At 47.8% G+C, this 24,619-nt stretch overlaps 1 protein-coding gene across 2 annotated transcripts in view; it reads right to left on the bottom strand.

The window, feature by feature from the left end:
• XPO7 (exportin 7) overlaps window positions 1-24,619 on the bottom strand; it is a 52,144-nt gene that overhangs the window by 10,689 nt on the left and 16,836 nt on the right. For both annotated transcript variants that reach the window (XM_064400285.1, XM_064400286.1), the window contains exons 7-22: window positions 23,710-23,875; window positions 23,136-23,209; window positions 22,013-22,132; window positions 21,245-21,391; window positions 19,319-19,491; window positions 17,950-18,143; window positions 16,243-16,348; window positions 13,676-13,811; window positions 11,783-11,856; window positions 10,637-10,717; window positions 9,129-9,192; window positions 6,920-7,028; window positions 5,128-5,234; window positions 4,379-4,467; window positions 1,577-1,684; window positions 770-852 (exon numbers count right to left, since the gene is read on the bottom strand). In XM_064400285.1, the coding sequence (XP_064256355.1) occupies window positions 770-852; window positions 1,577-1,684; window positions 4,379-4,467; window positions 5,128-5,234; window positions 6,920-7,028; window positions 9,129-9,192; window positions 10,637-10,717; window positions 11,783-11,856; window positions 13,676-13,811; window positions 16,243-16,348; window positions 17,950-18,143; window positions 19,319-19,491; window positions 21,245-21,391; window positions 22,013-22,132; window positions 23,136-23,209; window positions 23,710-23,875 (1,831 nt within the window). The remainder of the gene's footprint in view (window positions 1-769; window positions 853-1,576; window positions 1,685-4,378; window positions 4,468-5,127; window positions 5,235-6,919; window positions 7,029-9,128; window positions 9,193-10,636; window positions 10,718-11,782; window positions 11,857-13,675; window positions 13,812-16,242; window positions 16,349-17,949; window positions 18,144-19,318; window positions 19,492-21,244; window positions 21,392-22,012; window positions 22,133-23,135; window positions 23,210-23,709; window positions 23,876-24,619) is intronic.

The raw sequence follows: 24,619 nt of genomic DNA, 5'->3' as shown, positions 1-24,619 counted from the left end.
GGATGAACCCAGGATATTTTCAGGATTTATACATGGATGAACCCAGGATGAATCCAGGATTTATCCACGGATGAACCCAGGATGAATCCAGGATTTATCCATGGATGAACCCAGGATATTTTCAGGATTTATCCATGGATGAATCCAGGATATTTTCAGGATTTATCCATGGATGAATCCAGGATGAACCCAGGATATTTCTAGGATGAAGCCAGGACGTTTCCAGGATGAATCCAGGATTTATCCATGGACGAATCCAGGATATTTTCAGGATTTATCCATGGATGAAGCCAGGATTTATCCATGGATGAACCCAGGATATTTTCAGGATTAATCCATGGATGAACCCAGGATTTTTCTAGGATAAACCCAGGACGTTTCCAGGACGAATCCAGGATGAATCCAGGATTTATCCATGGATGAATCCAGGGTTTATCCATGGACCAGGATGAATCCAGGATTTTTCTAGGATGAAGTCAGGATGTTTCCAGGATGAATCCAGGATTTATCCATGGATGAACCCAGGACGTTTCCAGGACACTTCCAGGATGAATCCAGGATTTATCCATGGATGAATCCAGGATATTTTCAGGATTTATCCATGGATGAATCCAGGATTTATCTATGGACGAATCCAGGATATTTTCAGGATTTATCCATGGATGAACCCAGGATTTTTCTAGGATGAACCCAGGACGTTTCCAGGACGAATCCAGGATTTATCTGGGATTTTCCATGGCTGCTCCCAGGCAGCTCCAGGAGCGCTCACCGTAGGTCGTGATCATCTTGCTGGTCTCCCGGAAGAGCAGGATCCCGTTGGGAGAGGAGACATCAAACTGCAGCCGCTGGGATCTGCAGGAAAACCGGGAAAAACCGGGAATGCTCAGAGCCAGGGAGCTGCTCCGGGGCTGCAGGAGCCTGGGAGAGCTGGGAATGCTCCCCTGGAGAAGGGGAATTCCAGGGAGAGCTTCCAGCACATTCCAGGAGAGCTGCAGAGGGATTTGGGATAAGGGATGGGACACGGGGAATGGATTTGAACGGGGAAAGGGGAGATTGGGGTTTGGGGAAGGAATTCCTGGCTGGAATTCCCAGAGGAGCTGTGGCTGCTCCTGGATTCCTGGGAATGCTCAAGGAGAGGTTGGATCTCCTGGGAGAAGATTGAGTCCCTGCCCATGGATATTTAACTGGCTTTAAAGGTCTTCCAAGGGGCAGAATTCCATGAAATCCCAGATTTTTGGAATTTCCTACCTGTTAGAAATGGGGATTTAGTGGGGAAAAAGGGATTTGGGAGAAAAATGGGGGAAAAAAGGGGTCAACAACACAGAGAGGGATGAAATCAGCTGGAAACCCTTTCCAAGGCACAGAATTCCAGGAAATCCCACATTTTAAGGGCATTCCTACCTGTTATAAACAGGATTTAGGAGGAAAAATGGGATTTGGGGGGAAAATGGGGGAAAACAATGGGGATTTGGGGAAAAAATGAGGGTTTTGGGGGCAACAACCACCCGGGGAGGGATGAAACAACCCCTTCCAAGGAGCAGAATTCCATGAAATCCCAGATGTTGGGAATTCCTACCTGTTGTGGACCAGCTCAGCCATGAGTTTGAGGACGGGCGTGGTGCAGGCGGGGTCGTGGTACCAGAGCTCGATGGCTCGCTGCAGGATGGGCATGTAGGAGGGGTAACTGCCAGGAAATTAAGGAATTTCCCACTTTTCCAGGCCAAAAATTCCATGGGAATGGAGTATTCCAAAGGAGGTTGGGGTTTGGGGTCACGCAAGGATGGTGCTGCTGAAATTTGGGGGTTTTTTTGGAATTATTGTTGTTTTTTTATCCTGGGAAAAATCATGGGTGTGGTAAAAATCAGGGGGAAATTCAGGAAGGGAATTCAGGAAGGGAATTCAGGAAGGGAATTCAGGAAGGGAATTCAGGAAGGGAATTCAGGAGGAAATTCAGGAAGGGAATTCAGGAGGAAATTCAGGAAGGGAATTCAGGAGGAAATTCAGGAAGGGAATTCAGGAAGGGAATAAAGGAAGGGAATTCAGGAAGGAAATTCAGGAAGGAAATTCAGGAGGAAATTCAGGAAGGGAATTCAGGAAGGGAATAAAGGAAGGGAATTCAGGAAGGAAATTCAGGAAGGAAATTCAGGAGGAAATTCAGGAAGGAAATTCAGGAAGGAAATTCAGGAGGAAATTCAGGAAGGGAATTCAGGAAGGGAATTCAGGAAGGGAATTCAGGAAGGGAATTCAGGAAGGGAATTCAGGAAGGGAATTCAGGAAGGGAATTCAGGAAGGAAATTCAGGAAGGGAATTCAGGAAGGAAATTCAGGAGGAAATTCAGGAAGGAAATTCAGGAAGGGAATTCAGGAAGGAAATTCAGGAGGAAATTCAGGAGGAAATTCAGGAGGAAATTCAGGAAGGGAATTCAGGAAGGGAATTCAGGAAGGGAATTCAGGAAGGAAATTCAGGAGGAAATTCAGGAGGAAATTCAGGAAGGGAATTCAGGAAGGAAATTCAGGAAGGGAATTCAGGAAGGGAATTCAGGAAGGGAATTCAGGAAGGGAATTCAGGAAGGGAATTCAGGAGGAAATTCAGGAAGGGAATTCAGGAAGGAAATTCAGGAGGAAATTCAGGAAGGAAATTCAGGAAGGGAATTCAGGAAGGAAATTCAGGAAGGAAATTCAGGAAGGGAATTCAGGAGGAAATTCAGGAAGGGAATTCAGGAAGGGAATTCAGGAAGGAAATTCAGGAAGGAAATTCAGGAAGGGAATTCAGGAGGAAATTCAGGAAGGAAATTCAGGAAGGGAATTCAGGAGGAAATTCAGGAAGGGAATTCAGGAAGGGAATTCAGGAAGGGAATTCAGGAAGGAAATTCAGGAAGGGAATTCAGGAAGGAAATTCAGGAAGGAAATTCAGGAAGGAAATTCAGGAGGAAATTCAGGAAGGAAATTCAGGAAGGGAATTCAGGAAGGAAATTCAGGAAGGAAATTCAGGAAGGGAATTCAGGAGGAAATTCAGGAAGGGAATTCAGGAAGGGAATTCAGGAAGGAAATTCAGGAAGGAAATTCAGGAAGGGAATTCAGGAAGGATTCCCAAGGGAAATTTTCAAGGGAAAGGATTTTCAAAGGGAAAAATCCCGATCCTTCTGCAAAAAATTTTCAAGGGAAAAATCCCATTTTTTTTAAGGAAATCCCGATTTTTAAAAGCAAACCAGAACCTAAAAAGGTTTTTTTGGAGGGAAAGGGAAAAATCCCAATTTTTTGAGGCAAACCAGGGTTTTTGGGAATGAAGGACACTAAATCCTGTAAATCCCTGGGAAATTCCCAAGAAAATTCAGGGAATTTCCAGGAATTGGGATTTTTGGGGGCATTCCTGAGGGATGGGATTTAGGATTTTTGGGAATAAAGGACAACAAGTCCTGTAAATCCAAGGGGAATTCCCGAGAAATTGGGATTTTTGGAGGTATTCCCAAGGGATGGGATTTAGGATTTTTGGGAATGGAGGGCACCGAGTCCTCCAAGGGGAAATTGGGATTGCCCCCATGGGGAATTGGGATTTCCAGAGGGTTCCCTGGGGATTTTGGGAATTGGGATTCCAGGGTTCCCCGTGGATTGGTGGGAATTCCCGGGCACTGGGGTTCTCCAGAGGGATTCCGGGACTTGGGATGGGGTCAGGATTTGGGGTCAGGATTTGGGATCGGGATTTGAGGCTGGGATTTGGGATGAGGGTTTGAGGCCAGGATTTGGGATTGGGGTCAGGATTTGGGATGGGGTCAGGATTTGGGATGGGGTCAGGATTTGGGATGGGGCCGGGGATTTGGGGCCAGGATTTGGGATTGGGGTCAGGATTTGGGATTGGGGTCAGGATTTGGGATGGGGTCAGGATTTGGGGTCAGGATTTGGGGTCAGGATTTGGGATGGGGCTGGGATTTGAGGCTGGGATTTGGGGCCAGGATTTGGGGCCAGGATTTGGGATTGGGGTCAGGATTTGGGATGGGGCCAGGATTTGGGATTGGGACTGGGGTCAGGATTTGGGATGGGGCCGGGATTTGGGGCCAGGATTTGGAGTCAGGATTTGGGATGGGGCCGGGATTTGGGGTCAGGATTTGGAGTCAGGATTTGGGATGGGGCCGGGATTTGGGGTCAGGATTTGGGATTGGGGTCAGGATTTGGGATTGGGGCTGGGATTTGGGGTCAGGATTTGGGATGGGGCTGGGATTTGGGGCCGGGATTTGGGATTGGGACTGGGGTCAGGATTTGGGGTCAGGATTTGGGATTGGGGTCAGGATTTGGGGCCGGGATTTGGGATTGGGACTGGGGTCAGGATTTGGGATGGGGCTGGGATTTGGGGCCGGGATTTGGGGCCAGGGCTAGGAGGATACATCCACTCGAAGAGCATCATGAAGCTGGTCTTGGCGTTGAAGGCGAAGGCGATGCCGCGCAGGTCCCGCACCAGCCCCACCAGCGTGCGCTGCGCCGCGGCAGCCAGCCCCGAGCCGAAAGCAAACACACAGCAGAACACAACGTAACATAAAATAAAATAAAATACATTAAATTAAAATAAAATAAATTAAACAAAAATAAAATAAAATTAAAATAAATACAATACAATAAAATAAAATAAAATAAACATAAAATACAATAAAATAAAATAAAATAAATAAAATAAAATAAAATAAAATAAATTAAAATAAAATAGAATACAATAAAATAAATAAAATAAAATAAAATAAAATAAAATAAAATAAAATAAAATAAACAAAATAAAATAAAATAAAGTAAAATGTAAAATTCAGGCACCCACAATTCCAGAGCACACATGATCCCAATTCCCACTAAATGGATCCCAAGGGATTCAGGAACCCCAATTCCCTCTGGGCTGACCCCAAGGGCTTGAGGAACCCCAATTCCCATTAAACTGAGCCCAGGGGATTGAGGAGCCCCAGCTCCCTCTGGATCAATCCCAAGGGATTGAGGAGCCCCAGCTCCCTCTGGATCAATCCCAGGGGATTGAGGAGCCCCAGGTCCCTCTGGATCAATCCCAGGGGATTGAGGAGCCCCAGCTCCCTCTGGATCAATCCCAGGGGATTGAGGAGCCCCAGGTCCCTCCATCCCGGTCTCCCCCGCTGACCTTGGCCTCCTGCTCGTTGAAGGAGTTGGTGCTGAACATCTGAGCCACAGCCTCGAAGGCGGCCGTGAGGGGCAGCATGAACTGCTCGTACTGGTCCTCGTCCTCCCCTGGGAAACAGGGAATACATGGGAAAACATGGGAAAAACATGGATAAAACATGGGAAATCCCCCATGAACTGCTCGTACTGGTCCTCGTCCTCCCCTGGGAAACAGGGAAAACATGGGAAAACATGGGAAAAACATGGATAAAACATGGGAAATCCCCCATGAACTGCTCGTACTGGTCCTCGTCCTCCCCTGGGAAACAGGGAAAACATGGGAAAACATGGGAAACATGGGAAAAACATGGGAAATCCCCCATGAACTGCTCGTACTGGTCCTCGTCCTCCCCTGGGAAACAGGGAATACATGGGAAAACATGGGAAAAACATGGATAAAACATGGGAAATCCCCCATGAACTGCTCGTACTGGTCCTCGTCCTCCCCTGGGAAACAGGGAAAACATGGGAAAACATGGGAAACATGGGAAAAACATGGGAAATCCCCCATGAACTGCTCGTACTGGTCCTCGTCCTCCCCTGGGAAACAGGGAATACATGGGAAAACATGGGAAAAACATGGATAAAACATGGGAAATCCATGGGAAATCCCCCATGAACTGCTCGTACTGGTCCTCGTCCTCCCCTGGGAAACAGGGAATACATGGGAAAACATGGGAAAAACATGGGAAAACATGGGAAATCCCCCATGAACTGCTCGTACTGGTCCTCGTCCTCCCCTGGGAAACAGGGAAACCATGGGAAAACATGGGAAACATGGGAAATCCATGGGAAACATGGATAAAACATGGGAAATCCCCCATGAACTGCTCGTACTGGTCCTCGTCCTCCCCTGGGAAACAGGGAAAACATGGGAAAAACATGGATAAAACATGGGAAATCCATGGGAAAACATGGATAAAACATGGGAAACATGGGAAAACCATGGATAAAACATGGGAAATCCCCCATGAACTGCTCGTACTGGTCCTCATCCTCCCCTGGAATACATGGGAAAAACATGGATAAAACATGGGAAACATGGAAAAAATCCATGGGAAATCCATGGGAAAACAGGGGGAAAACATGGGAAATCCATGGGAAAACAGGGAAACATGGATAAATCCATGGAAAACAGGGGAAATCCATGGGAAAAACATGGGAAAATATGTGAAAATCCCCCATGAACTGCTCGTACTGATCCTTGTCCTCCCCTGGAAAACATGGGAAAAACATGGGAAAAACACGGAAAAAATCCATGGGAAATCCATAGGAAAACATGGGAAAAAAATCCATGGGGAAACATGGGAAATCCATGGAAAAATCCATGAAAAAACCGGGGAAATCCATGGGAAAACATGGAAAATCCAGGGAATATTTATCCCCAAATCCTGGCGGGATGGCAAAACTGATCCCAAATTTTGGGATGGGAAAATTGACCCCAAATCTTGGTGGGATGGGAAAATCGATCCCAAATTTTGGGATGGGAAAATTGATCCCAAATTTTGGGATGGAAAAACTGACCCCAAATTTTGGGATGGGAAAATTGATCCCAGATTTTGGGATGGAAAAACTGATCCCAAATCTTGGTGTGATGGGAAGATTTTATCCCCATTTTCACAGGACATTCTCCACACCACCCCCAATTCCCAATTCTCCTTTTCCCATGCCTTTCCCGGTGAAGCTCCACCTCCCCAAATCCCACAATCCCGTTCCCAAAAGCTGGAATTCTGCTGGAATTCCAGGAAAAATACCTAAATCCACCATGAGGAGGCGGCCCAGGGCGGTGTAGAAGGTGGTGCGGCAGCGCATGTCCGTCAGGTTGGACTGGTTGTTGATTCCCAGGAAGGAAAAGTGCTCGCTCTGGAAAAGGAAAACCGGGATGGGGCAAGGAGGGAGGAGCTCCAGGAAAAAATTCCCACCTGGAAAAGGTGGTTTTTCCAGGGAAATGTTGGGGAAATGTGGTGGGAAATGGAGAAAGCTGCTGGATGCTCGGGGGTTTGTCCTGAGTTGCCACAACTGCCGGCTGATCCCAAAATCCGCTGGGTTTGTGGAATTATGGAATGTGCAGCATTCCCAGAGCTGGCAGGAGCTGCAAATCCCACTTTTCTCCCCGGGGGAATTCCAGGAAATTTTTCTTGGCCCTGCAGGCTGATTCCTGATTATTTTCCATGGAAAAACCTAATTCCAGAGTGGGAAATGGGGCTGAAGGCCCTGGGAATGCCTGGGAAACATCCCTGAACTCCGGGAATTCCTGGGAAACATGCCTGAACTCCGGGAATTCCTGGGAAACACCCCTGAACCCCAGGAATTCCTGGGAAACACTCCTGAATCCAGGAATTCCTGGGAAACACCCCTGAACTCCAGGAATTCCTGGGAAACATCCCTGAACTCCGGGAATTCCTGGGAAACATGCCTGAACTCCGGGAATTCCTGGGAAACATCCCTGAACCCCAGGAATTCCTTGGGAAACATCCCTGAACTCCGGGAATTCCTGGGAAACACCCCTGAACTCCGGGAATTCCTGGGAAACATCCCTGAATCCAGGAATTCCTGGGAAACACCCCTGAACTCCAGGAATTCCTGGGAAACATCCCTGAACCCAAGGAATTCCTGGGAAACATCCCTGAACTCCAGGAATTCCTGGGAAACACCCCTGAACTCCGGGAATTCCTGGGAAACACCCCTGAACTCCGGGAATTCCTGGGAAACATGCCTGAACTCCGGGAATTCCTGGGAAACATCCCTGACTCCAGGAATTCCTGGGAAACACCCCTGAACTCCAGGAATTCCTGGGAAACATCCCTGAACTCCAGGAATTCCTGGGAAACATCCCTGAACTCCGGGAATTCCTGGGAAACATCCCTGAACCCCAGGAATGCCTGGGAAACATCCCTGAACTCCAGGAATTCCTGGGAAACATCCCTGAACTCCGGGAATTCCTGGGAAACATCCCTGAACTCCGGGAATTCCTGGGAAACATCCCTGACTCCAGGAATTCCTGGGAAACATCCCTGAACTCCGGGAATTCCTGGGAAACATTCCTAACTCCAGGAATTCCTGGGAAACATCCCTGAACCCCAGGAATGCCTGGGAAACATCCCTGAACTCCGGGAATTCCTGGGAAACATCCTGGAAACTCCAGGAATTCCTGGGAAACATCCTGGAAACTCCAGGAATTCCTGGGAAACATCCCTAACTCCAGGAATTCCTGGGAAACATCCCTGAACTCCGGGAATTCCTGGGAAACATCCTGGAAACTCCAGGAATTCCTGGGAAACATCCTGGAAACTCCAGGAATTCCTGGGAAACATCCTGGAAACTCCAGGAATTCCTGGGAAACATCCTGGAAATGCCTGGAGAACCTCCCTGAACACCAGGAATTCCAGCAGGGAACGCAAACCCTCTGGAAGTGCTGCTGGGATTGGGAACACCATGGAATGGAATCCTGGAATGTTCTGGGTTGGAAGGGATTTAAATCCCATCCTCCCTGGGAAAACTGATCCCGAATTTTGGTGTGATGGGAAGATTTTATCCCCATTTTCACGGGACATTCTCCACACCACCCCCAATTCCCAATTTTCCCTTTCCCATCTGGCTTTCCCAGTGAAGCTCCACCTCCCTAAATCCCACAATCCAGTTCCCAAAAGCTGGAATTCTGCTGGAATTCCCAGGAAAAATACCTAAATCCACCATGAGGAGCCTACCACTACCCCAGGCTGGGAATTTTCCAGGAATGAGCCTGGATTTGATGGAGAGCAGAAATCTTTGGGAATGGGAAGCGCCACCAAACCCCACCCCCTCAAAACCAAAGAATTCCACCAAAAAACCCTCAAACTTCCCAAAATATCTAATTTTCCAAAGGTTCCTCCAGCACCACGGAAACGCAGGGAGCCAGCCGGAATTCCAGAGGGGATCCAGGATGGAATTTTCCCGGGAATGAGGCAGGGAGGGAGCGCTCACCGTGTGATTGTTCAGCATGAACTGCACGGCGCTGAGCTTCACCAGCTTCCGCACGCTGCTGTACGTGCAGGGGGTCAAGGAAGAGCAGAACTCCTGGAATTCCCGGGAAAACCCTGCCGGGCACAGGCTGGAAAAACGGGATTGGCCTGGGTTACTCAGGAAATTGGGAATTTTGTGTTTGTTCCAAGGAAAATCCAAATTGTGCAAATCTCGGCTTGGGGAGACCCGCGGTGATCACTGGGGGAAAACTCAGGGTCTGGAAGTTGTGGAATTCCTGGAAATTCTGGAATTTCTAGAACTTCTGGAATTCCTGGGAAAACCCTGCCAGGCACAGGCTGGAAAAGTGGGATTGGCCTGGGTTACTCAGGAAGTTGGGAATTTTGTGTTTGTTCCAAGGAAAATCCAAATTGTGCAAATCTCGGCTTGGGGAAACCCTCGGTGATCACTGGGATAAAACTCAGGGTCTGGAACTTGTGGAATTCCTGGAAATTCTGGAACTTGTGGAATTCCTGAAAATCACTTCCAGGGACAGGCTGGAAAAGTGGGATTGGGCTGGGTTACTCAGGAAGTTGGGAATTGCCTGGATTACTCAGGAAGTTGGGAATTTTATGTTTGTTCTGAGGATAATCCAAGTTGTGCAAATCTCATGTTGGGGAGAGCCTTGATGACCCCTGAGAAAAAACTCTGGGCCTGGAATTCCTGGAATTCCTGGGAAAACCCTGCCAGGAACAGGCTGGAAAAATGGGATTGGGCTGGGTTACTCAGGAAGTTGGGAATTCTGTGTTTGTTCCAAGGAAAATCCAAATTGTGCAAATCTCGACTTGGGGAAACCCTCGGTGACCACTGGGGAACAAATGAGGGTCTGGAAGTTGTGGAATTCCTGGAAATTCTGGATTCCTGGAAAATCACTTGCAGGGACAGGCTGGAAAAATGGGATTGGGCTGGGTTACTCAGGAAGTTGGGAAATTTATGTTTTTTTCCAAGGATAACCCAAGTTGTGCAAATCTCATGTTGGGGAGAGCCTTGGTGACCCCTGAGAAAAAACTCTGGCCTGGAATTCCTGGGAAAACCCTGCCAGGGACAGGCTGGAAAAATGGGATTGGGCTGGGTTACTCAGGAAATTGGGAATTCTGTCTGGTTCTCAATAAATTGGGAATTCTGTGCTGTTTGTTCCAAGGATAACCCAAATTGTGCAAATCTCGGCTTGGGGGGACCCCCTGGGGAAAAACCAGGAACTTCTGGAATTTATGGAATTTCTGAACCCTCTGGAATTCCTGGAACTTGTGGGATTCCTGGAAGACCAGAAGACAGACCACAATCTGCTCAATTCCAAAGGAATTCCGACCCACAACAACCAAACCCCAACATCCCACGAGGCTCATCCTGCCCTCCTCTCCCCTCATTCCCAAAAATCCGGGGGAATTCCAGGAATGGGGGCCAGCTCCCGTTCCAGCAGAACTTCGGGATGGCTTTTCCCAAGGATTTGGGAGCCCTTCCCAAAAGGATATCCGATGGAGAGGTCGTTGAGCAGCTGCAGGGTCTTGGAGGTGATCGGCTCGCAGCGGCCCCAGTACTTCAGGTTGGTGATGCTGGGGAGGAAAAACATGGATCAGAGGGATTTTCCCAGGATTTTCTGGAATTTTCCCAGGAATTGTGGTAGATTTTTTTTCAGTTTTCCCATTTCACAACAGCACGAGGCAGAAAATTGGGAGTAAAATCACCAGGCTCACTTTTGGCTGGGAAAATTGTCCTGGGGATATTCCAGGTTACACCTGGAATTCTGTGGGATTGGCTGCCCTTGGATTTCTGTGGGATTGGTTCCCCTTGGAATTCTGTGGGATTTGTCACTCTTGGGATTCTGTGGGATTGGCTGCCCTTGGATTTCTGTGGGATTGGTTCCCCTTGGAATTCTGTGGGATTTGTCACACTTAGGATTCTGTGGGATTGGTTATACCTGGGATTCTGTGGGATTTGCTGTCCTTGGAATTCTGTGGGATTGGTTATACCTGGGATTTCTGGGATTTCAGGCCTTGGGATTCTGTGGGATTGGCTCCCCTTGGAATTCTGTGGGATTGGTTCCCCTTGGAATTCTGTGGGATTTGTCACTCTTGGGATTCTGTGGGATTGGCTGCATTTGGAATTCTGTGGGATTTGTCACACTTAGGATTCTGTGGGATTGGTTACACCTGGGATTTCTGGGATTCCAGGCCCTTGGGATTCTGTGGGATTGGTTCCTCTTGGAATTCTGTGGGATTTGTCACACCAGGAATTCTGTGGGATTGGCTGCATTTGGGATTTCTGGGATTTGTCACACTTGGGATTCTGTGGGATTTGTGACACAAGGAATTCTGTGGGATTGGCTGCACTTGGGATTCTGTAGGATTGGTTACACCTGGAATTTTGTGGGATTTGCTGTACCTGGAATTCTGTGGGATTGGCTGCCCTTGGGATTCTGTGGGATTGGTTTTGGCTACACCTGGAATTTTTGTAGAATTTTTGTAGAATTTGTGGCATTTTGATGAAATATGTGGAATTTTTCTGGCATTTGTGGCATTTTTGTGGCATTTGGAGAATTCCTTCCCTGGAGCAGCAGGAATTCCAGGATTTTAGGGCGAGGAGTGCCAGGAAGCCCTGGAATGCTGCTGGACACTCACATCTTCCCGATGAACACGCTCAGCACCATGGTCTCGTCGTTCAGCCCCAGCACCTCCGAGAGCCTCCGGTACAGCTGCCCAAAAAAACATGGAAAAAAGGCTTCCAAACTGCCAGGAAAACTGGGAATTCTGCCCAAAAATCCGCTTTTCCCTCGCTGGGAGAAGGGGATGTTGTGGGATTTTCCCATTGGGTTGATCCAGTCCATGCTAATCCTGATTTTTTCCTGATTTTTCCTCTTTTGTTTTTGTCCTAGCAGCATGGCTCGACAGTAAAGAAGGAGGATTTGGGTTTTCCCAGGAAAATTCCCAAAAAAATGGGATTTAACTGTGCTCCACCTCCAAACACAGCCAGGATTTGAGTGGATTTCTCTGGAATTTTCAGCAGTTCCCAAATCCCTGGGAAGGGATTTGACCCCAATCCAATTTCTCCTCCAGGAAGGAACAGAACCCAATCCAGAGCAACATTCCCGTTTTTTTTAATTGGAAAAAGGGATTTTACATCCCAAAGCACAGCTACAAATCCACTGGGATGACGGAAATTTGGATTTATTCCCATTTTAAAACCAGGGAGAAGCTCAGGGGGGTGTTTGAGGTAACCCCAGGTATAAAAAAAATTCAGAAAAACCAAATCCAGGTCTTTAATTCCCAATATTCCCAACCCAGCTCAGCATTTGGAAAGCCAAAACTTGGGACTAAATGAGGAAATCACAGAAATGGGATTTAATTTCAGGTAAGATGAGGAGAAGTCATAGAAATGGGATTTAATTCCAGGAGGGATGACAGAAATGGGATTTAATTCCAGGAGGAATCACAGAAATGGGATTTCATTCCAGGAGGAATCCCAGAAAATGGGATTTCATTCCAGGAGGAATCCCAGAAAATGGGATTTCATTCCAGGAGAAATCCCAGAAATGGGATTTCATTCCAGGAGGAATCCCAGAAATGGGATTTCATTCCAGGAGGAATCCCAGAAATGGGATTTAATTCCAGGAGAAATCCCAGAAAATGGGATTTCATTCCAGGAGAAATCCCAGAAAATGGGATTTCATTCCAGGAGGAATCCAGAAATGGGATTTCATTCCAGGAGAAATCCCAGAAAATGAGATTTCATTCCAGGAGGAATCACAGAAATGGGATTTCATTCCAGGAGGAATCCCCAGAAAATGAGATTTCATTCCAGGAGAAATCCCAGAAAATGGGATTTCATTCCAGGAGGAATCCCAGAAAATGGGATTTCATTCCAGGAGAAATCCCAGAAAATGGGATTTCATTCCAGGAGGAATCCCAGAAATGGGATTTCATTCCAGGAGGAATCCCAGAAATGGGATTTCATTCCAGGAGGAATCCCAGAAATGGGATTTAATTCCAGGAGAAATCCCAGAAAATGGGATTTCATTCCAGGAGAAATCCCAGAAAATGGGATTTCATTCCAGGAGGAATCCCAGAAATGGGATTTCATTCCAGGAGAAATCCCAGAAAATGAGATTTCATTCCAGGAGGAATCACAGAAATGGGATTTCATTCCAGGAGGAATCCCAGAAAATGAGATTTCATTCCAGGAGAAATCCCAGAAAATGGGATTTCATTCCAGGAGGAATCCCAGAAAATGGGATTTCATTCCAGGAGAAATCCCAGAAAATGGGATTTCATTCCAGGAGGAATCCCAGAAATGGGATTTCATTCCAGGAGGAATCCCAGAAATGGGATTTCATTCCAGGAGGAATCCCAGAAATGGATTTAATTCCAGGTCAAATGAGGAGAAATACCAAAATTGGGATTTATTTTGAGGAAAAATGAGGAGAAAGGACAGAAATGGGACTGAATTCCAGGTAAAATGAGGAGAAGTGAAGGCGGGTTTTCCTGGGAAAGGCGGAATTCTGGGATGCTCCCTACCTTGGAAGACTTCTGCACCTGGTCCCCGATGTAGATCTTGCGGAACTGCTCGAAGAAGCTGAGCATGGCCAGCTCCAGCTTCTCATTGCCCGCCTGCGCCAGGCGCGAGTCCGTCAGGTTCATCAGCTGCAGCACCCTGGGGGGAGGGGGGGAATGGGGGGGAAAGGGGGGAAATGGGGGGGGAAATGGGGGGGAAATGGAAGAAAAGAGGAAAAGGGGAAAAATGGGGAAAAATAGGGGGAAAGGGGGGAAAATGGGGAAATGAGAGGAAAATGGGGGGGAAATGGGGGGAAAGGGGGGGGAAGGGGGGACAGGGGGGAAATGGGGGGAAAAAGGGGGGGGGGAAAAGGGGGGGAAAGGGGGAAATGGGGGGGAAGGGGGAAAATGGGGGGGAATGGGGAAATGAGGGGAAATGGGGGGAAAAGGAGGAGGGAAATGGGGGGGAAAATGGAGAAAAATGGGGGGAAAGGGGGGAAAATGGGCGGAAAGGGGGGGGAATGGAAGAAAAGGGGGAAAGGGGGGAAATGGGGGAGGAAAAATGGGGGAAAAGGGGGGGAAATGGGGGAAAGGGGGGGGAAATGGGGGGAAAAATGGGGGGAAGGGGGAAAAGGGGGAAAAGGGGGGAAAATGGGGAAATGAGGGGAAATGGGGGGAAAAGGGGGAGGGAAATGGGGGGGGAAAATGGAGAAAAATGGGGGGGAAAGGGGGGAAAATGGGCGGAAAGGGGGGGGAATGGAAGAAAAGGGGGAAAGGGGGGAAATGGGGGAGGAAAAATGGGGAGAAAAGGGGGGGAAATGGGGGAAAGGGGGGGAAATGGGGGGAAAAGGGGGGAAAAAAGGGGGGGAAAGGGGGGGAAATGGGGGGGAAAAGGGGGAAAAGGGGGAAAAGGGGGAAAAGGAAAAGGGGGAAAGGGAAAGTGGGGAAAGGGAAAGGGGGAAGGGGGGAAAAAGGGGGAAAGAAAAAGGGGGAAAGGGGGAAAAGGGAAAGGGGGAAAAGGGAAAGGGGGAAGAAAAGGGAGGGAAAAGTGGGAGAAAAGGTGGGAAAAGGAGGGAAAGACAGGAGGGAAAGAAGGGGGAAAATGGGGGGGAAGGTGGGGTAAAAGGGGGAAGTAAAGGGGGAAGAAAAGAAAAGGGGGAAGAAAATAAACGGGGGAAGAATGGGAGAAAAGGGAAAAAGGGGACAAGGGGGAGAAGGGGCAAAGAAGGGGATTTTTCTTTGTTAAAACCTGAATTCCCATTGGATTTCAATCCCAAAAATTCAGTTAATGACACCATAAAATCCAACTTTCCAAGCTCAATATTCCCCACAATTAATCCCAGTGGGAATATTCCCAATAATTCCCAGTGGGAATATTCCCAATAATTATTCCCAGTGGGAATATTCCCAATAATTTCCAGTATTTCCAAGCCAAATATTCCCAGTAATTCCCAACATTCCCAAGTCCAATATTCCCACTGGGAATCAGCAGCAGCACCAAGCACCCTCCATCCCTTCCCAGACAGATTTCCCACTGGAATCACAGCTGGGAAAAGGGAATAATGTTCTCCCAGCTTCCTGGGAGTGGGATTTGCTGGAATATCCTGGGAGGGTTTAGTGGAATATCCCAAGTGGATTTAATGGAATATCCTGGATGGATTTAATGGAATATCCCAGGTGGATTTAATGGAATATCCCAGGTGGATTTAATGGAATATCCAAGGTGGATTTAATGGAATATCCTGGGTGGATTTTGCTGGGATTCCCAGGTGGATTTTTCTAGGGTATCTCAGATTTTGCTGGAATTCCCAGGTGGGTTTTCCTGGAATTCTCAGGTGGATTTTGCTGCAATATCCCAGTGGATTTTGCTGGGATTCCTGGATAGATTTCCCTGGAATTCCTGGGTGGACTTTTCTGGAATATCCCTGTGGATTTTGCTGAAATTCCTGGGTGGATGTTGCTGGAATATCCCAGTGGATTTTGCTGAGATCCCCAGCTGGGTTTTTCTGGAATTCCTGGGTGGATTTTGCTGGAATTCCTGGATGGATTTCCCTGGAATTCCCAGGTAGATTTGGGTGGAATTCCCGGGTGGATTTCCCTGGAATTCCTGGGTGGATTTTTCTGGAACATCCTGGTGGATTTTTCTGGAATATCCCAGTGGATTTTGCTGGAACATCCCGGTAGATTTTGCTGGAATTCCTGGATGGATTTCCCTGGAATATCCCGGTGGATTTCCCTGGAGTTCCCAGGTGGGTTTCCCTGGAATTCCTGGGTGGATTTTACTGGAGTTCAGTGTGGATTTCCCTGCAATTCCCGGGTGGATTTCCCTGGAATTCCTGGGACGCTTTCCCTGGATTTCCCGGGTGGATTTCCCTGGAATTCCGGTTGGATTTCCCTGGAATTCCCGCATGGATTTCCCTGGAATTCCCGCGTGGATTTCCCTGGAATTCCCGGGTGGATTTCCCTGGAATTTCTGGGTGGATTTCTCTGGAATTCCCGGGTGGGTTTCCCTGGAATTCCCCTGAGGGTTTCCCTGGAGTTCCCGTGTGGATTTCCCTGGAATTCCAGTGGGTTTCCCTGGGATCCCCTACCTGCAGACCAGCTCTCCGTCCATGGCGTCCTGCTCGTCGGTGCTGGCGAAGGACACGCGGCCGCCGATGACGGCGCCGATGATGTACACCAGCCACGTCAGCCGCCCTGGGGACACGGGGACACGTCAGGGCTGGCACCCACCCTGTGTGTGCACAGCTGGCACCCGCCGCAAAAGAAACCCCCAATAAATCCATTTATCCGCCAAATAAATCCATTTTTCCCTCGGAAAACCTCGCTCTGCTCTGGGGCACACAGGGGACACTGCCGGAGCTGTCACCTCTTCTTTTAGTGGCCATCTCACCCAAAATCAATCAGTTTTTTGCAAAATAAATTCATTTTCAACAAAATCAATCAATTTCCTCCCAAATAAATCCATTTTCCCCCAAAAGAAATTAATTTTTCCCCAAATCGATCCATGGGATGGGATGGGATGGGATGGGATGGGATGGGATGGGATGGGATGGATGGGATGGGATGGGATGGGATGGGATGGGATGGGATGGGATGGGATGGGATGGATGGGATGGATGGGATGGATGGGATGGGATGGGATGGGATGGGATGGGATGGGATGGATGGGATGGGATGGGATGGGTTGAACACCCTCATAACTTTGACAGGAAGACAAGGAAATATCCTAAATTTCCCCAAATCCTGGGAATTCCTCCCCCGTGCAGGGATTTTCCAGGCCAGTTCCTTTGGGGAGCCCCCACCCGTGTCTGGGCTGACCCTCCTGCACGGCCAGGTCCTTGGGGCTGGTGGGGCCACGGATGGGATGGGACCCATGGGATTTGGGATGGGACTGGGATCTATGGGATGGGATCTGGATCCATGGGATAGGATTTATGGCAGGATTGGGATCTGTGGGATGGGATCCATGGGATGGGATAGGATGGGATTTATGATAGGATTGGGATTCATGGGATGGGATTCATGGGATCCATGGGATGGGATGGGATTTATGATAGGACTGGGATCCTTGGGATGGGATTGGGATCCATGGGATGAGATCCATGGGATGGGATCCACGGGATCCATTGGATGGGATTTGGATCTATGGGATGGGATTTATGATGGGATCAGGATCGGTGGGATGGGATAGATGGGATGGTACTCATGGGATGGGATTTATGATTGGATTGAGGATTGGGATCCATAGGATGGGACTGGGATGGGATCCATGCAATGGGATTGGGATCCATGGGATGGGATCCACTGGATGGGATTCGGATCCATGGAATGGGATTTATGATAGGATTGGGATCCATGGCATGGGATGGGCAGCACTGGACAGGGAACCCCTCCCACGGAGCAACCACGCCATCCCTCCCCTGTGCAGGGATTTTCCAGGCCAGTTCCTTTGGGAAGGAGCCCGGAGCCGTGCCAGGGCTGACCTTCCTGCACGGCCAGGTCCATGGGGCTGGTGGGGCCACTGATGGGATGGGATCTGGATCCATGGGATGGGATTTATGACAGAATTGGGATCCTTGGGATGGGATAGGATGGGATGGGATTTATGATAGGATTGGGATCCATGGGATGGGATCCATGGGATCCATTGGATGGGATTTGGGATCCATGGCACGGGATGGGCAGCACTGGACATGGAACCCCTCCCAAGGAGCAATCACACCATCCCTCCCCTGTGCAGGGATTTTCCAGGCCAGTCCCTTTGGGAAGGAGCCCGGAGCCGTGCCAGGGCTGACCTTCCTGCACGGCCAGGTCCATGGGGCTGGCGCTGGCGCTCTGCAGCAGCTCCTGGTAGGACTGGGCGGCCTGGTCGAAGAGCTGCACCAGCAGCGCGCACGTCTTCTCGTACTCGCAGCGCCCGATGGTGGACAGCTGGTCCAGCTGCTGCTGCACCAGCCCCGTGTCCTCCAGAGGGTCCTCCAGGCCATCCCTGCAAAAAGCACGTGGGAAATGGAGCAGGGCGTCCCAGGAGCAGCAGATCCCTGGTTTTACTGCCAGGGGTGCTGGAGATGTGGGTTGGAATTCGCACAGTCGTGGAATGGTTTGGTTTTCCCACAGAACTTGGGTTGGAAAAGGCTTCAAGGACCTTTCATTGGACAACATCTTTAAACTAACCAGGAATTTCAGGGCACATTGTAGGGAGCAAATTCCCAGTGCTTCCAAGGGGAAACAAGAAGGAAAACAAAGCAGACAGTTATGATTTGTGCTGTTTGACTTGAGTTTTTCCCACAGAATTTGGGCTGGAAAAGGTTTCAAGCACCTCCCACTGGACAACATCTTTAACGGCCTGGTTGCCAAACTAACCAGGAATTTCAGAGCACACTGTTGGGAGTAAATTCCCAGTGCTTCCAGAGGGGAAACAAGAAGGAAAACAAGGCAGGGAGCTGTGATTTGTGTTGTTTGACTTGAGTTTTTCCCACAGAATTTGGGCTGGAAAAGGTTTCAAGGACTTTCCATTGGACAACATCTTTAATGGTCTGGTTGCTAAACTAACCAGGAATTTCAAGGCACACTGTTGGGAGTAAATTCCCAGTGCTTCCAGAGGGAAAAAAGAAGGAAAACAAAGCAGGAACATGATTTGTGTTGTTTGACTTAAGTTTTTCCCACAGAATTTGGACAACAAGGATTTAAAGCTCAGCTCACTGCACCTTCCACTGGCCTTTAATGGCTTGGTTGCCAAATTAACCAGGAATTTCAGGGCACACCATTGGGAGCAAATTCCTAGTGCTTCCAGAGGAGAAAAAAGAAGGAAACCAGGGAGTTGTGATTGTGTTGTTTAAGTTTTTCCCACAGAATTTGGGTTGGAAGGTGTTTAAAGCTCAGTTCTTTCCACATTCCACTGATTGCCAAATAAACCAGGAATTTCAGAGCACATCATTGTGAGCAAATTCCCAGTGCTTCCAGAGGGAAAAAAAAGAAGGAAAACAAAGCAGTGAGTTATGATTTGTGCTGGAAAGAGCTTAAATCCTGGCCCATCCTGCCCCCTGCCATGGGCAGGGACAGCTCCCACCGTGCCACCTCAGCCATGTCCTCTCCAGGTGAACACCCCACTCTTCCCAGCCTTAGGATCAGCAGGAGCAGCTGCCAGGCGTGGGACGGCCTCACCTGAGGATGATGTGCACGGATTCCAGGCGGGAGGTGATGTAGGCTTTGGTCACCTCGGGCGTGTAGGTCTCCAGCATGTGTGGCTCCGTGGCCTTCACGTAGGGCACGGACGCGGCCAGGCGCTGCCACAGGCTCAGCAGGTAGTGCACACTGTTGGGGGCGAATTCCCAGTGCTTCCAGAGGGAAAGGAGAAGGAAAATAAGCCAGGGAGTTATCATTTGTGTTGTTTGCTTTAAGTTTTTCCCTCAGAATTTGGCTTAGAAGATGCTTAAAGCTCAATTATTTCCATTGCCCTCCTTACCTATTAACCAGGAATTTCAGAGCACACTGTTGGAAGCAAATTCCCAGTGCTTCCAGAGGGAAAAGAAGGCAGGGAGTTATGATTTGTGCTGTTTGACTCGAGTTTTTCCCACAGAATTTGAGCTGGAAGATGTTTAATGCTCAGCTCGCTGCACCTTCCCATAGCCTTTAATGGCCTGGTTACCAAATTAACCAGGAATTTCAGAGCACACTGCTGGGAGAAAATTCCCAGTGCTTCCAGAGGGAAAAAAGAAGGAAAACAAGCCAGGAACGTAAGATTTGTGCTGTTTGATTTAAGTTTTTCCCACAGAATTTGGGTTGCAAGGGGTTCAAAGCTCAGCTCGCTGTACCATCCACTGGCCTGGTGGCCAAATTAACTAGGAACTTCAAGCACACTGAAAATTAGTTAGTTAGCAAATTCCCAGTGCTTCCAGATGGAAAAGAGATGGAAAATAAACCAGGGAGTTATCATTTGTGTTGTTTGCTTTAAGTTTTTCCCTCAGAATTTGGCTTAGAAGATGCTTAAAGCTCAGTTCCTTCCATTGGCCTCCTTACCTAATTAACCAGGAATTTCAGAGCACACTGTTGGAAGCAAATTCCCAGTGCTTCCAGAGGGAAAAGAGATGGAAAAGAAGGCAGGGAGTTATGATTTGTGCTGTTTGACTTGATTTTTTCCCACAGAATTTGAGCTGGAAGATGTTTAATGCTCAGCTTGCTGCACCTTCCCATAGCTTTTAATGGCCTGGTTACCAAATTAACCAGGAATTTCAGAGCACACTCTTGGGAGCAAATTCCCAGTGCTTCCAGAGGGAAAAAGAAGGAAAACAAGCCAGGAACATATGATTTGTGCTGTTTGATTTAAGTTTTTCCTACAGAATTTGGGCTGGAAGCCATTTAAAGCACCTCCCATTGGACAATATCTTTAATGGCCTGATTGACAAATTAACCAGGAATTTCAGAGCACACTGTTGGGAGTAAATTCCCAGTGCTTCCAGAGGGAAAAGAGAAGGAAAACAAGCCAGGGAGTTATGATTTGTATTGTTTGACTCCAGTTTTTCCCACAGGATTTGGGTTGGAAGGGGTTTAAAGCTCAGCTTGTTGCACCTTGTGCTGGCCTGGCTGCCAAATGAACCAGGAATTTCAGGGCACACGTGGCTCAGTCATTCCCAGCACTCAGGAAACACTGGGATTAATCCCAAATTCCCAAGACATGCAGCTGAATCCCAGGCCTCCTCCAGCTCCCACACACTGCACAGCCTGAGCTGCTTCCCAGGAATTCCAATTCCACAAACAAAGGAATTTGTTTTTTAAACCTTCTCCTGTGCAGGGCTGTGGCTGTGAGCTGTACACACAGCTGGAAAACTCAGTGGGAATATCCATGATATTCCAATTCCTCCTAACCCCCCTGAGTGCATTGCAACAGCGAAATGAGACAGAGTCCTAAAAATAAACCTTATTTAACACATTTTTTTAATTCCCTGCTAGGATATGGAAAAGCCTCTGAAGGCATGGCAACAACTCTGCCTTCGCATGGATTCCATTCAGGAATTCAGAGGATGATCCATGAGGGATTTCTGTAACAATTCCCTTTTTTCCAGGGAACCCAAAGGACAGGAAGGGCTGTACCTGCAGGCTGGTGACGGTGAAGTTGGCGATGAGCCGGATCACCTCGGGGTAGTTCTCCACCTTCACCAGCTCTCCCAGTTGGTAATTGCTTTTCAACCGGGCCAGCAGCCGGCAGAACTCGTGGTAATTGTTGGGGTCTGACAAACTCTGAGGGGACAAAAAGAGGAGGGGGACTCAGGAGCAGCTCTGCTGTCCCTGCCAGAGGCTCAGATCATCATGGAATCAGAGACAGCTCCAAGAACAAGCCCAAGCTCCCAACAAATCCCACTCTGCCCATTAAACCAGGTCAGCAATCGTCACATTTCCTGGTTTTTGGTCATTTCCAGGGATGTTTCCAGTCCTTAAATACCTTTCCAATGGAGAATTGCTCCTACAGGAGCAGCTCTGCTGCTCCCTGCCAGAGGCTCGGATAATCATGGAATTGGAGAGCTCCAACAACAAGGCCCAAGCTCTCAACAAATCCCACTCTGCCCAGTCAGCAATTGCCACATTTACTGGTTTTTGGGCACTTCCAGGGAAGGTTCCAGCCCTTAAATACTCTTCCAATGGAGAAATTTTTCCTAATATCCACCATGAACCTTCCTTGGTGGTGGAATGGTGGGAAAAGGGAAGAGCAGGACAACGCTGCACTTTGCCAAGTGTCCAAGTGGGACATCAAAAAGGATTTTTTTCCAAGAAATTTTTTCCATGAAATCCATGAAAAGGACTTTTTGAGATGAAACGTGCTGGAGAGAACGCAGAGCCTCAATTTCCCCCTGGAATACTCACCTGGGGGTTTTCCAGTATCCGTTTCACTCCATCCACCAGGTGAGATAAGAACTTTGCCCTCTCGGCATTGTTGAAGAGGGAGCGGCGCACAGAGGCAATCTGCACCAAGCAGGATAAAACCTGCCAGGACACAGAAAAATGGGAATAAACACAAAACCAGGGATGAAAACAAGGAAATGAAGAAATATTCCCCTCATGACACAAGCAGGGATTGAGGTTTGGTGCTTCTTTAGGGACCAAACAGCTCCTTCGTCTCTGCAGAGGAGAAAGAAATCACAGCACCCAAAGCAACAGCTACATCCCAAAAATCACAGAATTATGGAATTTCTGAGGTTGGAAAAGCCCTCCAAGGTCAGAGTTCAACCTTTGATCCCCGAGTCCTCTTTGATCCCCAGAGCTCTGAGTGCCACGTCCAAGCTTTCCCTGGACAGCTCCAGGGATGGGCATCCCAATGGAATAATTTCAGGTTTCCATTCAAAAAACGGATTCTCACACCTCAAATCTCTCCTGAATATTTAAGGCTTGAAATTCAGGATTAGCCACCAACTCCTCATCAGAATAAGTGGAGTCTCCATGGAAAAATTCCCTCTGAAGGCCCTTCCCTCTCAGCCTTGTTTTCACTCAGCCTCTTCACTTGTTTTTTAATTATGGGAAATATGTATCAGAAAAATATCTAAAAGACATTTTTATATTATTTTTCCAGAAGAAATAATTCAACGTTTTATTTTTCCAGAAGAAATAATCCAACTTTTAGCTCAGTTGTGCTTTTGGCTCTTTCATCCCAATGGGACACGGCCTCATTTGGAAGGTTGGAAGGAGAAATTCCATTCCTGGGGGTGTTTCCAGGTTTGCTCCCCTATTCCTGGTGTGGTTTTAGGACTTGGTTTGGGAATAACAGGAGTTGCTCCCCCAAGGGGATGAGCAAATAGGAGATCCCAAGCTATGTGAGGAGAAGGGAGGTGGGAATTTCAGCAAAAAAGTGCTTTTAGGGGAAATCCGACCTCGGAGATGCTTCAAAACTCTCAGCAGCATTTGGACACTTCAGTACAACCTGGGGCACCTGAATCCCCAGGGAATCTCCCAGAGGAATCCTAAAATAATGGAAAATAAACCCTGGACTTACCAGAGGAGAAAATGAAGGAGGGATGGAATGATAAAGATCAAAAAACAACTGAAGGGTCGAAGAATCCAAGAATGCTGCAAGAGAAAAGAGGATTTTACCTCCATTTACAGCTTCCCACAGGTCTAATCCTTATTTTACCACTCGTGGCACATGGATTTGTCACACCAAAGCACCACAATCCCAAGAAAAATTCTCCCAGGATTTTGTATTTTTAAGGCAAATGCCTTTCCTAGAAATTGAGTCACCCACTGGCGCTTGGAACTGGGAGAAAATGACAGGAAGGTATTTTAAGAACACAATCTGTGCCTGTCAAATGCCTGCTGGGAACAGCAGGATGTGGGAAAAAGGTGCCAAGTTATTCCCTAGCTTTTTTTAAAAATCTTTTTCTCCTGGTTTTTGGAACAAGAGGTGAAAGACTGGAAGGGAAAAGGGGATTTAAAAGCAACATAAAATCCCCCAAAAACGAATCAGGTGGGTTTAGGGCTGAGTTTAACCTCTGGTTACATGCTGAGGGTTTATTTCTAAAAAAACCCCAAAACTGGAGCGTTTTCCAGGTGGGATCCTGTGGGATCACCTGATCTCCAACTGGTTGGGATCTGCACAGTGCAAAGATCATCCGAGGACTCGTCCGTGGAGGTGCCGATGAAATCGAAGTTCAGGCAGTTGTGGGTGAGCTTGAGGAGCTGCATCAGCAGCCCGTGCTGGCTCTCATCGTTCAGGTTCAGGTTCTTCCCAGAAGCCTGTGGGAAACATGGGATCAAGGCAGGGAAAAGGGGAAAAAAATTAAATAAATCCAGGTGGCAGCTGAACTGAGGTGGGATTTTATCTGAGGCAGGATGGGGATTTGTGGAATGAGCAGTGGGTGTGTTTTTATAGGTGGTGAGGCATAAATGAAATAAATAAAAAGAAATAAATTAAAAAAAAATAAATAAATAAAATAAATATATTCCAGCATAAATAAAATCCCAGAGATTCTCCACGACAGGGATAAGAGGCAGCATTCCCATTTCCCTCCCTGAACTGCACAGGGATGAGGACTGAGGGATCCAGGAGATCATGGAATTCTCAATAATGATAAACACAAACCCCTTTCCTCTCTGACAGGAATCCTGTGCCCTCCTTCCCACAGGAATGAGGAAAACTGGGATAAAATCTGGGATAAAACTGGGACAAGGATTCATTTGTCACAGATATTTAAAACAGAAACCCAAATTTTCCTTTCTTTCCTGATGCTTTAAGCCAGGGAACTTTAATCCCAGGCTCAGGAATTTGTTGGCAGCTGGAATTGTAGAGAAGAATTTGATTTCTGGGTTTATTTTCTATATATTACCTAAATAAAATCTATTTAATATGTATTACTTAAATAAAATATATTTATTAATATTGATTTCTTTAGGAAGAAAAAAAATTATTAATTAAGGAAATATTCCTTGAGAAAGAACAGAGAAGGTTAACCCCAGGCTCAGGATCCAAGGATTTATTTG

The sequence above is a fragment of the Passer domesticus genome, chromosome 28 (assembly GCF_036417665.1).
Source record: "Passer domesticus isolate bPasDom1 chromosome 28, bPasDom1.hap1, whole genome shotgun sequence".
NCBI classification, from domain to species: Eukaryota; Metazoa; Chordata; class Aves; order Passeriformes; family Passeridae; genus Passer; species Passer domesticus.
Note: the sequence above shows the minus strand (reverse complement) of the source record. Positions and strands in the feature narration are given on the sequence as shown.